Raw genomic sequence first — 15,964 nt, 5'->3', positions numbered from 1 at the left:
CTATTCATTAAAAAAGTAAGATGATAAAGCAGAAAGAGCGAAGGTCTGGAGTTATACAATATAGGTCTAAATCTAGACTTTCCTGTATAAAATAGCTCTTTCTATATCCTGGGAAATGTCACTTACTTCAAAATTAGTAGATCATTAACTAATCTGATTAAAAAGGTGAAGGAAAATTAAATCATTAAAATTAAAAACAAACCAGTGTAACTGGTAATAAATTGAAAAAGAATAAACAGAATTAGCAGGATTGAGAAATGAAAAGAGATGAAGGATTATATATAGAAAACCTTAAAACAAATTAGCAGAATTTGAATTTAAAAATATTTAATAATCCAATTTCAGAAAACAAAAATGAACCTAGTATAGATGGATTCATAATTCTATCAAACAGGTAAATTATTATTAATAACAGCACTATACAAATTATTCTCAAAAATTGGGAAAGAAAAGTCACTTAGCTCCTCTATAGCTTAGTTTCTTTATATGTAAATTGAAATTGAATTTAGATAATTTCTAAAATTGCTTCCAAACAGAAATCATATGCAAACAAGGTAGTCTTTGCACAAGAATAGGTACAGTTTATGTTAACTTCATGTGTCTTTTTGGTCAACTTTCAGGTAAAAATAAGATTGTTGAACTATTTTGTTCTACCCTGCATTTTGTATTAATTATATTAATAATTGCTATCTCCCAAATATTCTTTGGATATATTTTGTATATTCTTATATATCTTCCCTTTGGGGAAGAAACTATTTCAAAGTTTTGCCCAGTGCCCACCAGAATAGACACATAATAGACACTTAATAATTGATACATAATAGACACTTAATAATTGCCTGCTCACTGAGTCACATTAGGGTGTTCTGGGAGAGACCTCAAATATTCTCCTAGGAAATCCTCACTGCTATGGAGCAGCAGATATAAAATCCTACCATTTAAGAGGTTGGGAGGATCATTATAGGTGAGCAGTCGATGAAGCAGCATCCCTCTTCTTTTCCTAATCCTAAATCAACTTGACTCAGGTGGCCATTACAGCCCTGTGTAGCCCTTCTTCTCTAAAAGCAAGAACAGGAGCAGCTAAGTGGCTCAGTGGCTTCAGAGCCAGACTTGGAGATGGGAGTTACTGGGTTCAAATATGATCTCAGACACTTCTAGCTATGTGATGACACCATGGGCATGGCACTTAATCCACATTGCCTAACCCTTACCTTACTACTATTTTGCCTTGGAACCAATATACAGTATTGATTCTGAGATGGAAAAAACAAACAACAAACCAAAAAACCCAAAAACAAAAAGAAAAATTAATTTCCTTTGGGCCTAGAGAGCATGACATGCTAGTCACATGTGGCAGCAGGCAGCATGATGCTGGGGAGTCTTTTGTCAGGGTTCTCATACAACTTTCCATCATTTCCCCCAAAAAAGAAAGTTGTTTTACCTTTCAATCTGAATGGTGAATGGGTCAGTGATGGATAGCCCACCCCTGCTAGGCAGTGTTCCAGCATAAGTTGGAATGAGGAAATTAGTTGGCCTTTCTAAATCACTCTGTGGCCCTTTGGTAGCTATTTGGGCAGATTAGGGGTTTTTCAGAAAACATTAAAACAATGGCCCAGAGAAATGGTACTTGGTTCTTGTAAAGAGGGGCAGAATAGGATAGGATAGCAATGATAACTTGGCATTTGTAGGTTGAAAAAAACAAATGTATAGAAAATAATAGGTAATGAAAAATGTTTTCTGGCTTCCTAAGGGAAAAGGAAATATTATCATCAATTGTTACCATAAGCCAATGAAAACCATTATCTCTAATGTCTTTTTCATGTTTTTCCACATGTTACAGAATCACAGAATTTTAGTCCAACTCTTATTCCAAAAGGAATGAATCTTTGTACTCCAACCTATTCCAGAAATAGTCATCTTGCCTTTGCTTGAAGACTTGAAAAAAAGTCCTCCTGAGTCACTCCATTCTACTTTGGGACAACTCTTATTCTCAGGGAGTTTTTCTTGACATCCAGACTCAAGGCACCTCTTTATAATTTTTCTCCATTGCTTTCTTGTTCTGCCTTTACAAGCATGACAGCTCTTAAGATAGTCAAAAACAGCTTGTTGTAGTCATTGTTCCATCATTTCAGTTGTGTCCAACTCTTCATGACCCCATTTGGAACTGTGAAATCTTCTCTTTTCCAGGCTCATGTCCTTAAGCCAGTCTTCTACAGTATGAACTCCAGACCCTTCACCATCTTAGTTGCTTCCTCTGGATATTCTCTGATTGATTAATGTCCTTCTAAACTGTGGCCCCAAAAATGAACCCATGAGTGGTCTGACCAAGGTAGATTATGTAGGGATGATCTCCATCTTGTTCCTTGAAACTAGATTCTTCTTAATGCAGCCCAATTCATTCTTTTGGTTTGTTTATTGTTGCTGCCATATCAGGATGCTGACTTATATTGAGCAATTATGAAGCTTTGTTCCCATCCATTGTTTGGCAAAGTGTCCATTGAAATACCTTTCTTAATTCCTCTTATCCTCAAAACAATTCTTTAAAGACACTTCACAGAAAATAGGATCATTGATTGAGAACTGGGAAGGTCTTGAGAATCATCTCATCTAGCCCCTTCGTTTTACACACAGATGAAGAAACTAAGGCTAGGAGGAGGGACAAGACTTACCTGAGGTCACAGGTGTAGTAATGGCAGAACCTAGACAGGTTCTTCTGATTGAATGGGTTTTTTTTTCCACCATGCTACCATGATTTGTAAACATTTGCTTTTCCTCTTATTCTCATTACAGATGTATCCTCACTATTCCAACCAAGGTGTAGAAGATCTAAATATACTACTTTCCGACAGAGGACTCGGGTCTTTGCCACCTCCTCCTTCAAAAAAAAATGTTGTTGAGGTAAGTGCATGTCACTGTTTGGCAACCTTGCATTGTTTTGCTGTTTGAAGTCTTGTCTAAACTAAGGGAAGTCTACACTTCCTTTATGCTGAGGTTAAAAGTAAGCTAGTAATGCTGTCCTTCAATTCCTAATTGGAAGAGTTCAATGAAAAGAAGATCAGAAATGTGTTTGCCATGTAATCAGGGACTGAGAAACATATTTATAAATCTACACCTTAATCTTGAAAACAGGCAGAAGTTTGGTTCAGAGAAATTTCAAGTGAACCCCAAGGAAATACCCCTAAAAGGATCTTTGATATGTTTTGCTTTCCTTACTATTCTGCATCACTTCTTAACCTATTGATATAAGGACCAATAGAAGGTAATGTAAGGAAGAAAAATAGGGGAGTTGGGCATTTTAACTTTGGAGAGAAATGTTGACAGTTTGGGGAGATAATGAAAAATAGAAAATAGTATAACAATAATGGTACAACTTAAATAAGAATAACCAAGTGAATAATATAAGCAGTTTGAAAGAATGGATTATAAGGTAGAAAAGTAAATCACTGGATTGACTCTACTACTACACTAGATATACTCTACTATATAGACTGACTACAAGCATAGGCTTATAAAAATTAAGACCTGATTCTAGTCATACCATTAAGCAGAATTTTAATATGTAAAATAAGGATGAGAATATTACTCCCACTCCTGTCTGTTGCACAAGTGGTTATATGAACATCATGAGACAAATGGCAGAAAAATATGTTTGAAAAGGTCGGCATTAAGTAAGTGTTCTTGAAGTGTAAGTGAAGAGGGAAGAAGCAGAATAAATTAGGGACAAGAAGTTACTTTTACCAGTGAAGTCTTCATGGCCCTGATGCCTTTTCAGGAAGCTTTGTGAACCATTGAAAAGTAATCAGAAGCCTCTCCATTTGCTCTCCTGAAGTGTTACAACTGGTTCTCATGAGAGGAAAAAGAAATGTCTCCTCAAATCACTTAAAGAGCCATGAGATTTAGAGTTGGAAGGGTCTTTAGCCATCAAAAAAGTCATCTTTCAAAATGTGAAAACTGAGATGCATAGGAAGAATTTTAAAACTTGAATTTCTGTAGCCCTTTAAGGTTTTCACAACTCTTTTCTCACAAAAGTCCTGGGCTTGTATTACTAAAATTCATTTTTCAGAAGAGGTTTCAGTAAGAGTTTAAATTACTTGCCCACTGCTTAGAAACCCAGGGTCCTCACACCATTTAGGTACTCTGTGTCCCTGGAGCCCCTTGTTCCTCTTGGGTGGGAGGTAGAGAGCTCCTCTCAGATCCTCCATCTAAGGAGGGTGGACATTCCTTTCCTAGCCTGCTGCATTCCACTGGTTTTCATCATGCCCAAATGCCAGCTACCCTCTGCTCTGCCCTTTTCTTTCTTTTTATTGGCATTTCCAATTTGAGAAGCAGCATGACCAAGAGGCATACTAGGTAGAAATTAATGTCAGTTCATTTTGACTTTTTGGTCACCTTCCGTGTAAAAATAAGGCTGTTGAACTATTTCTTCCTGTCATGCATTTTTCTAATAATTATATTCATAATTGCCTTCCCCCAAATCATCTTACACCTAGTTAGTATATATAGTTATCCCTACCACATTGCAGGTGTATGGCATCCCTGGGATCTGGAAAAGCCACATAAATTTTTTGGCCCCCTCTTTGTACCAGAGAAGAAGTCTGAATTTTTCTTTTTCTTTTATGGGATATTTACAGTGCATTATTGTAAATTTTGGGTTAAGTTAGCATTTCTGAGTTTCTGTGTTGTCTTCTGGACTTTGCATGTTTTTGCCAGCTTCTTCAAAACCCCCCCAAAAAAATTCACATTTAATTTCTTATTATGATTTGTGACGTATCAAAATCATGATGCCAAAAGTCGCAATGTGGAGAGAATAACTGGAGTTTGTATATTGTTATGTATGCAAATGTTATTTCCTGCAGTAAACTCCTTTGGGGAAAAAACTGTTTTAAGCTTTTGTCTTTCTCTCTCCAGTGCCCACAAGAGTAGAAATATAATAGACACTTAATAACTGCCTGCTCATTGAGTTACATTTAAGGTGTTCAGGGAAAGAGCTCAAAATTTCTCCTAGGATATCCTTAGTGCTATGAAGTAGTAGATATAAAATCCTACGATGTAAAAGTTGGGAGGATCATTATAGGTGAGCAGTCAGTGAGGCAGCATCCCTCTCCTTTTCATAACCCTAAATCATTTTAACTCAAGTGGCCCTTGCAGCCCTGTTGAGCCCTTCTTTCTCTCTTAAAAACAAAAACATTCACTTCCTTCTCTCAAAACCTGCTTTGTGCCTAGAGAGCGTGACTTGAGAATCACATGCCTAGGTGAAATGGTGCTAGGGAGTACTTTTGTCAGTGGTCTCATACAACCTTCCATCATTTCCCTTGAAAAGGAATGTTTGTTTGTTTGTTTTTTCATTTGAATGGTGAGTGGGTCAGTGATGGACATCCAACCCCTGCTAGGCAGAGTTCCAGCAGCAGCTGGGATGAGGCTGCCAAGAGAAAAAGAGTTGGCCTTTCTAAATCACTCTGTGCCCTTTGGGCAGCTATACGGACACATGAGGGATTTTTAAGAAAACATTAAAACTGTGGCCCAGAGAAATGGTACTTGGCTCTTGTAAAGAGGGGCAGGATAGCTAGTAAACAGTGGTAGCAGACTGAAAAAAATTTATAAAACGTGATAAGTAAGGAAAAATATTCTCAAACCTCCTACGGGAAAAAGAAATATTATTATCAGCTGTTACCACAGGCTAAAGATCATTATTATCTCTAATGTTCTATTCATGTTTTTTCCACACATTACAGCATCACAGAATTTTAGAGTTGGGAGGTACCTCACTTCCCATTTAGTACAATTCTTATTCTAAAAGTAATCTTTTAGATTCCACCCTACTCCAGAAATATTTATCTTACCTGTGTTTGAAGACTTGAAAAGAGAAGGAATTCATACCTCCCGAGTCACCCCTTTCTACTTTGAGACAATTCTTTTTTTAAGGAAGTTTTTCTTGTCTTCCAGCCTTAAGTCACTTTTGTGTAATTTCTCTGCATGGCTTTCTTGTTCTGCCCTGAGGAGAATGACAATCCTTAAGATAGTAGAAAACAGCTGTTGTAATTGTTATTCCATCTTTTCAGTTATGTCCAATTCTTCTTGTTTGCCCTATTTGAGCAACTAAGTCTTCTCTTTTCCAGACCCCATTTCCTTAACTCTATCTCCTACAGCATGAACTATAAACCCTTCACCATCTTAGTTGCTTCCTCTGGATAGTCTCTGGTTGATTAATGTCCTTTTTAAACTGTGCCCCCCACCAAAATGAATCTAGGAATGGTCTGACCAAGGTTGACTATGTTGGGATGATCACCATCTTGATATACCTTTCCTAATGCCCCTTACTCTACAAAACAGTACTGTAAAGGACATTTCACAGAAAGTAAGATCATAAATTGAGAACTGGGAAGGTACTCAAAGATCATCTCACCTAACCACCTCGCTTTACATACAGATGAATAAATCGAGGTTAGGAGGGCTGATAAGACTTCTTGAGGTCATAGATATAATAATGGCAGAGCCTAGAGAGGTCCCTCTGATTGATAGCATAGTGTTTTTTTCTACCATGCTGCAATGATTTATAAACACTTATTTACACATGAAAGACTGCTATGAAAGACTTTTTCTCTTATTCTCAATATAGCCACCATCTTCCAGTGATCCTATAGACTCTCTTAGTGAAACACTTGGCCACCCAGAAGAGGAACCTTTGCAGAGTATACCTCCCTCTGAAGAAGTTGATGAGGTATGTGTATGTCACTGACAACTTTGCATTGCTTTGTTTCAAGTCTTGTTTTTGCTTTCATTTAGATTAAAAGTGAGCTAGTAATGTTATCCTTCAGTTCCCAATTGGGAGAGTTCAATGAAAAGAAAATTAAAAAAGTGTTTGCCTTGTAATCAGTGAATGAGGATATTTATAAATCTATACCCTAAACTTGAAAATGTTGTGGACTCAAGTAAGTGTGTCACAAAAGACTTGTTTTCAATGTGTTTTACCTCCTTTGCTATTCCACATTTGACTCATCTTTATGAAATTTTTATTTGTAGCACACTCTGAGTATTTGTCACTTTTTAACCATTGATATGAGGAGTAATAGAGGAGGGTGAAGAGGAGAGGATTATAGAGTTGGGGCCTGACATTTTCACTATGGAGAGAGATATTAACAGTTTGCCACCTAGGCAACATTATTATTCATGGATGGATCATAACTATAAAGTCATTTCCGTTTAGGTTTATTCTTGTGTGATTCTTAAAATAGCCTTGAAAAGTAAATAATATAAATAATAATCATATTAGAGTTAGCTATCATTTATATAGTGTTTACTGTGTGGCAGGAATTGTGTCAGGAATCTGTCCCTCATAATAACCCTGGGAGAAAAAGTGCTATTATAATCTTTATTCTTTAAATGAGAAAACTGAGGCAAACAGAGGTTAAATGACTTGTCCAGAGTGGCAAAGTTATTAATTGTCTAAGACCATATTAGAATACAGGTCTCATCTGGCAGAGGAGAAAACTAAGACCCAGAAAGATTAAATAACTTATTCAAGATCTCCCAACCAGTCCTGGCCAAAGTCAGAACAAGAAGTCAAATCCCCTAGCTGATTTCCATTTGCTATTTTTTTCAATTTTCTTCATTTATTTAGAATATTTTCCCATGGTTACATGATTCATGATTTTTCCCACCCCCTCTTCCCTCCCTGCTCCCAGAGCTAACAAGCAATTCTATTCAGTTATACATGTATCATTATTCATATTTGCAATCCTAATCATATCCCCATCAAACCATGTGATTGATCATATATTTTTCTTCTGCATTTCTGCTCCCACAGTTCTTTCTCTGGATGTGGATAGCTTTGTTTCTCATAAGTTCCTCTGGATTGTCCTGGGTCATTGCATTGCTGCTAAGTACAGAAGTCCATTACATTTGATTGTACCACAGTGTATCAGTCTCTGTGTATAATGTTCTTCTGGATCTGCTCCTTTCACTCTGCATCAGTTCCTGGAGGTCTTTCCAGCTCACATGGAACTCCTCCAGTTCATCTTTCCTTTCAGCACCATAGTATTACATCACTAACAGATACCACAATTTTTTCAGCCATTCCCTAATCGATGGACACCCCTTCATTTTCCTGTTGTTGTTTTTTTGCCACTAAAAAGAGCACAGCTATGAATGCTTTGTACAAGCATTTTTCCCTATTATCTCTTTTGGGTACAAACCCAGCAGTGATATGGCTGGATCAAAGGGCAAGCAGTCTTTTAAAGCCTTTTGCACATAGTTCCAAATTGCCCTCCAGAATGGTTGGACCAATTCACAACTCCACCAGCAGCGTATTAGTGTCCCAATTTTGCCACATCCCCTCCAACATTTATCACTTTCCTTTGCTGCCATATTGACTAGTCTGCTAGGTGTGAGGTGGTACCTCAGAGTTGTTTTTATTTGCATTTTTCTAATCAAGACCATTTGCTATTTTCACTATATAATGCTGTCTCTCTAAAGTCTCTCTCTCTCTCTCTCTCTCTCTCTGTCTCTCTCTCTCTCTCTCTCTCTCTCTCTCTCTGTCTCTCTCTCTCTCTCCCCCCCCTTCTCAGTCTCTGTGTACTATATATATATACACACACACACACACACACACACACACACACACATGTGTGTGTGTATATATTTCCTAGTTATGTGACCTTAGGAAAACTGTTTAACCTTTTTTGAATATTAGCTCTACTAAGATATCCAAAGTCACGGTTGTGAACATATACTGTAGATACGGAGAAGTTCCAGTTGCTAAATGCCAAATAACCACAGAGGGCAACATGGTACAGTGAAAAGGACATTTGATTTAGGATCAGAAGACCTGGTTTGGTCTTCGCTTTGCCACTTATGGACTACATGACCTTAGGGTATAAAGTAACTTAATACTTGCCCATGGTAACATGTAAAAAGTGTCCGATACAATTTTCAAGCCGAGGTCCCTCACACCTCATCAGTACTCTGTGTCCTATAGACCTTCCCTCCTCTTGGGTTGGAAGTAGAGCGTTCCTCCTGGATCCTCCATTTAAAGAGAATATACATTTGTTTCCCACGTGGCTGTACTCCTCTGATCTTCATCATGCCCACATGCTATTTACTCTCTGATCTCCCCTTTTCAGTTTCTTTCTATGTAGCATTTCTGATGTGAGAAACAGCATGATTGGATTATAGAATGTGAAAGAGCCTGGGAAAGTACATTGGAATCAGATTGTAAAGGTTTTAAATGTAGAATGGTCCTAGCAATAATTGGGAGCCACTAGAGGTTTTTTTTTTGAGTAAAGGAATGACATTCTCAGCCATAAGCTTTGGGAAAATCATTTTGGAAGTTGTGTAAGAATGCTTCTGGGAGAAGCCACTTGAGGTGGGGAGACCAATTACGATTATTGAGTCTGATTGAGACGGGATGAGGAACTGAACTTGGGTGATGGCTGCATTAGTAGAAAGAACAAAATGGATACAAAAGTTGTTAAAATCTTCTGAAAACACACTTAATAATCATGAAAATAATGCTGTTTTCTTTTTAAGACCAAAAAATGAGAATTCTCTGAAAAATTCTATACTCTGGATTATTTAGGTGCATCTTAACTGCTCACCTAGGCTGGGCACTGCATAAGGTTAGTTTTATGAAAATTGTTGCCACTTCTTGAGGAATTTATCTTTCTCCTTTTATGTATTAATACAGAAATAGTCAACAAGTGTATATGACTTCAATCAGCAGATCTATATTGAGTACCTACTTTTTAATGATTTTTTAAATTTTATTAACTAGGTAAATGAGTACTATTCAAGTAGCCTAACCATTTGTTTTCTACTCTTTCATTAGGCAAAAGCCAGGGAAGAAAGACTAAAAAAATGTGGTGAAGATGAGGATACACTCCCAGCTGACTACCAATTAAAACCAGCAATGGTAATATCCTGAAATACCATCTACAATTAGATTCAAACCCCCAAGTATGTACAGGCTATTGAACTTCTTGCCCTTGCCTCAGAGATTCTTTACATGCTTTCAGGGGAGTATTAGCAAATGCTCTTCATAATAATATATTACCAGTCTTGCCAGCCTGATAATGTTTTGAATATTAAGTAGTGTACTAAATTTGCAGATTGTTCCTTTTCATTCCTTGGTATATCAGGTTTATTTTGTTACTGTACAGCCCACTGGTAGAAAACAGAATCACTATTCTTGGCCTATGGGGAAAAGCAAATTCATGTAGTTGATTTAAGATTTTTCCTTTGAAATAATACAAACAAACATTTCCCTTTAAAATAATACAAATAGATGTAATGTGGAAAATAAACACAGGCTTGATAAGGAATTTGTTCGTGTTTTGGGAGAAGAAGGGCATACCCATTTTATGGGAGAGTAAGCAAAACCAACATTTTACAAATAGCCTCTATCTTCTTTCCTTATATCTGAGGAAACACATCTTTTCCCAATATTGGTATATTTTGTCAAATACCAGAAGACAGTTATCATGCCTTCTCATTCTTAAGTTTTTTCCAGACTAAACATCCTCATTTCCTTCGACTGATCTAGAGGCGGCATAAATTAGAAGTCCTTTTCCAGCCTATTTTTTCTTCTCTTCATACTATCTTGTCCTCTCAATAGCTGTTATATAAGTGAATATCCATATTGGCCTTTTAAATAGAGGCTCTGCTTATTTTTTTTATAAAAAGGGAATGGTGAAAATTCTTTACAAAGTGCTTTAGTGATGGTATCTTTAGGATATCACCATCTTATATACAAACTATATTTTGTTGCAATCTGTCTAAACTTACTCTTTTTTATAATTTCTCTTTGTCCTCATTGAATTGGAATACAAATTAGCTGCAGTACAATAAAACCTGTTCCCACTCACATTACAATCTTGCTTATAGCTATGAAATGTCTAAGGAATGTCAGTATGGTAATAAAACAAAACAAAAACCATTTTCCACTTCATTTGCAGGATAAAGATGGGAAACCTCTATTACCAAAGCCTGAAGACAAATCCAAGGTTAGGAAAATGAGTACTCTCAATCTGGTACTTTTTTCCTTCTAATAGAAATGTTGACTATAAATTGAGAATTCCTGGCATTCCAGGTACTGTCTGTATACTTTGACATCCACATATCACATGTTGTGAAGGGAACATTGGATCAGGTATCTATAGTTAGTTTTCTCATCATTGCTGTGGTAACTTAATTATCCTTAGAGAATAATTTTTTAAACCCTTACCTCCTATCTTAAGTATCATTTCCAAGGCAGAAGAATGAAAAGAGCTAGGCAATTGGGGTTAAGTGACTTGCCCAGGTTCACACAGCTAGGAAGTGTCTAAGGCCATATTTGAACCCAGGACCTCCCATCCCAGGTCTGGCTCTCTATCCATTGAGCGACCTAGCTGTCCCCACTTTATTAAATTTTCACAGGACTGTCCATCCTACTTAGTATACAAATTTATCATTTAGTAGACATAGAATTCAATTAGCCAGTTATTAAGCCCTAACCATATATGCCAGGCAGCTAGGTGGTAACAGCAGATAGAATGTAATGTAGTACCTAGAGTTAGAAAGACCTGAGTCCAAATCCAACCTTGGTCAACTCACTTAACCATGTTTGCCTCAGTTTCCTCATCTGTAAAATGAGCTGGTGAAGGAAATAGCAAATCACTCCAGTATTTCTGCCAAGAAAAAAACTATAGGAGTCACAACAAGTTGAACATGACTGAAATAACTGAACAACAAAACTTGTTTCTAGAAGCCACTAGAATTTGTTGAATTGGAGGTTAGAAGGAGGAGGAAGATGTCATAGTCAAACTTCTGTAATTATTGCAATTTCTGTAGACTTTACCCACACATGGAAGTTGTTTTCATGTTTGTTTTTTAAATTACTCAAAATTTAGCTACGAATATTTTTACAAAGATAGGCTTTAAAAATATTTTAATAACATCCTAGAAGCAAAATCACCAGATCAAATGATATGATTGCTTTTTCTTTAAATGTTAATGTTATACAACCACATTGAATTATAGACTCAGAGCTGAATGAAATCTGATCAGTCTTCTGACCCAATCTTTTGATTCTACAAATAAGGAAACTGAGATTCTGAGAAATTAAGAGACCTGGCTTACAGTAAAAAAGCTAGCTAATGGTCTGACACTGATAGCTCTTCTGAGAAAAAAAAATCTAGACAAAATCAACAGCATTGATCACTAACTGCTGTGAAATCTTAAACCTGAGGTTTTAAGTCACTCTGAAAGACCAACAGCTCAGATTTCTCTGTAATGGCTTCCTCTGTCTTTTGTTGTCACTGGTCTGTGCCTGGTTTCAAAGGAAACTGGCGCTTCCTATATTCTCATAGTCTAAGTAGAGATGAAACTCATTTTCCTTTAAGTCATCCAAAAGGTTGATCTTTAAAAAAAAAGCAAACATAGATTTTTTTAAAAAGCTCAGATGAGTCACAATCTATACCCATGGAGCTAATAGCATAGAATAAGGATATGATGAATATATTAATAAGTATAATACATTACGAGAAAGAAAACTATCCACATCCAGAGGGAGAACTGTGGGAGTAGAAACACAGAAGAAAAACAACAGCTTGAACACATGGGTTGAGGAGGATATTATTGGGGATGTAGACGCTAAACAATTACCCTAGTGCAACTATCAATAATATGGAAATAGGTCTTGATCAATGATACATGTAAAACCTAGTGGAATTGTGTGTTAGCTATGGGGGAGGGGGGAAGAAGGAGGATTTGAGGAGAGGGAAAGAACATGAATCATGTAACCATGGGAAAATATTCTAAATAAAATGAATTAATTAAAAAAGAAAAATAAGAAAAATTTTCTAAATTAATTCAATTAATTAATTAATTTCAGAAATAAGTATAATACAAAATCCATAAATATGTTAAGTCTTTATCCAAAAGATGAAATATGAGGAGTCCTAATTGGGAGAAAAATCCTTCCTTGAAATTAGAATTGTCCCAAAGAAGTAGGAAGGAGAAATATATCTACACATAGATGTAGGTATAATTGACAAGGGGACTAGCACTAAGAGTACTTTCCCCGAGGAATTTGTGTTAGCCAGTTATTATTGCTAATATAATTTTTTGCCTGTTTGACTAAATCAATCATTGAATTTTGTATAAAAAGGTATTAACACCTAACATTCTTTAATATCTATCTTATATCCATAAAATAGTGAGGTGCCTTTCCATTTGAAGCTGTTATACCAATAAAATGTAGTAGTTGTGATAGGACAGCCTTCCTCCTGAGAACATGAGATTCTAGATTTGGTATTTGATGATTTAATTTGGGAAGTTCAGTTTGGTAGACTACAAATAAATTGTAATACGTTTCCAGAAAAAGAAAATTATTTCTCATAAAGCCATTCATATTCACTCAGTTATACATCATTTTCTATTATGCAATTTTCTTCTTCCATTGCAGCCTATAAGTGAATCCAAACTTATTGATGAATTATCCAAAGATTTTGAAAGTTCTGAACCTCAACAAAAAAAACTGGAACCAGTTGAAAAAACAAAAGTAAGTCCAAAAATGTTTTAAATCTCTTGTTTTAAATTGTTTTGTGTTCCTTTCTATAGTATGGGATGTTCAAGGAGGATTCCAACCCCTGGTGTGAGGGCTTGCTTGAGCCCTTTTAAGGATTATTTATCTACCTTTGGTGTCCACCTTTCATCCAACTCTCACCTATGCTCCAAGCAGCTGCAGCTTGGGCATCAGCTACACCCTGGTCAAAAGCCTCCCAAGGCAGGCTATACCAGGTTGAGGGTAAGGACAGACCTTAAATCTGTTGGTGAATTAGGGAAATGTCTACCCAAGCATATGAAGGTTTCTCCCTATAGAATGTGTAAATAAGAACAATTTGTTCCAAAGGCTATGAAGTTGACTGAAGCATTCACTATGGAATACTTAGAGCTTGATCAGATATGGAAGACACCAAGCTCATCCATTGCATCCTGGGTCATCACCAAGTGGCCTGATCTTTTCTTGCCACTGAACTTTAGTGACTCTGGAAGACAGAATGAGTCTGATATCTTTGTGCAACTCTGCCTCACTTAAACCCAGTTCACATTAGTCAAGATATCACCCCATAATACCATTGATTCTCTTCAAAAACTAAGGATGAACAACTATGAGGCACAGGCTGTTTAAGCTTGAAGTATTTAACAAAAAATCCCACTTATTCAACATCCTTTGCCTTACTTTTTCAGTCTTTTTCTGTGGTTGTTTCTTCTTTTCCTTTAATTACTAGTGACATTTCTACAGCCCAAATAATTCTTTCAAACTTTTGTTCTATACATAAAAGTATGTTGTGAGTGGTGACCTGAAGAAGTTTAGAATATGCCCTGTTTTTTTACTGGGCAATCACAGGCACTTAATTTTCTTCCTGTAGTTTATAATGCTTGCAGCAGGTATTTTTAGTATACATATGTGCAGTCATGCTAATCGGATGTTTTCATTATATTTATTATATTTATTTCTTCCTTTAGAATTCTGAGACTCCAGCCCATGCTCATGTTAAAGAAGTTGTTTCAAAAACTTCCATGTGTAGTGTGCAGGATGCCCCTCCAATGCTAGTGAGTAAGCCCTGGAATACTGCATATTTCCTGAAAGGAGCTCTAAACACCTGTTCACTTACCCATATAGCAGTATGGGTATATATAGCATATAATATATAGCATATATTACCCACTATATATCCACAATTGTATTGTCTCGTTCTAATGCTGAGTCTGATCATGACGCCCAACCTCCCTTTTTGTCAACTCCATTGGCACCCTTTTGATTGCTGAATAAAATATGAAATCCTGTTTCACTTTTAAAAACCTTTGTAACCTGTTCCTTTCCTACCTTTCTCCTTGCATGGTACTCTAAGACCCAGTGGCATTGACTTTCTTCCTCTTCCTCTACTAATATGCTCCATCTGCCCACTCTGGGAATTTCCTTTGGATGTTCTCCAAGACTGAAATTCTCTCCTTCTTCAACTCTGCCTATTCTTCAAGTTTCAGCTAAAATCCCCTTTTTTGCAAGAAGCTTTTCCTAATATTTTATAGTACTGCCTTCATTTTTCTATTAGTTCAATTTTATTCTGCATAGATTTTGTTGCTTTGTAGTTATTTTCATTTTGTCTTCTCCATTAGACTGAGAGTACTTTTTTTTAACATTTATTAATATTCATTTTTAACATGGTTACATGATTCATGCTGCTCCTTTCCCCTTCGCCCCCCGCAATACCCCTACCCATGGCCAATGCACATTTCCACTAGTTTTGTCATGTGTCCTTGATCAAGACCAATTTCCAAATTGTTGGTAGTTGCATTGGTGTGGTAGTTTCGAGTCCACATCCCCAATCATGTCCATCCCAACCCATGCGTTCAAGCAGTTGTTTTTCTTATATGTTTCCTCTCCTTCAGTCCTTCCTCTGAATGTGGGTAGCATCTTTACCATAAATTCCTCAGAATTGTCCTGGGTCATTGCATTGCTGCTGGTACAGAGGTCCATTACATTCAATTTTATCACAGTATATCAGTCTCTGTGTACAATGTTCTTCTGGCTCTGCTCCTTTCGCTCTGCATCAGTTCCCGGAGGTCTCTCCAGTTGGCCTGGAACTCCTCCAGTTTATTATTCCTTTTAGCACAATAGTATTCCATCACCCGCATATACCACAGTTTGTTCAGCCATTCCCCAATTGAAGGACATACCCTCCTTTTCCAATTTGTTGCCACCACAAAAAGCACAGCTATAAATATTTTCGTACAAGTCTGTTTATCTATGATCTCTTTGGGGTACAAACCCAACAGTGCTATGGCTGGATCAAAGGGCAGGCATTCTTTTATAGCTCTTTGAGCATGATTCCAAATTGCCACCAGAATGGCTGGATCAGTTCACAGCTCCACCAGCAATGCATTAATGTCCCAATTTTGCCACATCCCCTCCAACATTCATTACTCT

General features: G+C 36.8%; 1 protein-coding gene across 7 annotated transcripts in view; it reads left to right on the top strand.

Annotated features, from left to right (window-relative positions):
* Positions 1 to 15,964, top strand: part of CAST (calpastatin) — a 142,405-nt gene that overhangs the window by 84,382 nt on the left and 42,059 nt on the right. For 6 of the 7 annotated variants that reach the window (XM_044662667.1, XM_044662634.1, XM_044662628.1 and 3 more), the window contains 6 exons: positions 2,791 to 2,898; positions 6,617 to 6,718; positions 9,824 to 9,907; positions 10,950 to 10,997; positions 13,439 to 13,534; positions 14,503 to 14,589. In XM_044662667.1, the coding sequence (XP_044518602.1) occupies positions 2,791 to 2,898; positions 6,617 to 6,718; positions 9,824 to 9,907; positions 10,950 to 10,997; positions 13,439 to 13,534; positions 14,503 to 14,589 (525 nt within the window). The remainder of the gene's footprint in view (positions 1 to 2,790; positions 2,899 to 6,616; positions 6,719 to 9,823; positions 9,908 to 10,949; positions 10,998 to 13,438; positions 13,535 to 14,502; positions 14,590 to 15,964) is intronic. The other variant, XM_044662642.1, reaches the window with a different exon arrangement.

Source organism: Gracilinanus agilis, chromosome 1 (assembly GCF_016433145.1).
Source record: "Gracilinanus agilis isolate LMUSP501 chromosome 1, AgileGrace, whole genome shotgun sequence".
NCBI classification, from domain to species: Eukaryota; Metazoa; Chordata; class Mammalia; order Didelphimorphia; family Didelphidae; genus Gracilinanus; species Gracilinanus agilis.
Note: the sequence above shows the minus strand (reverse complement) of the source record. Positions and strands in the feature narration are given on the sequence as shown.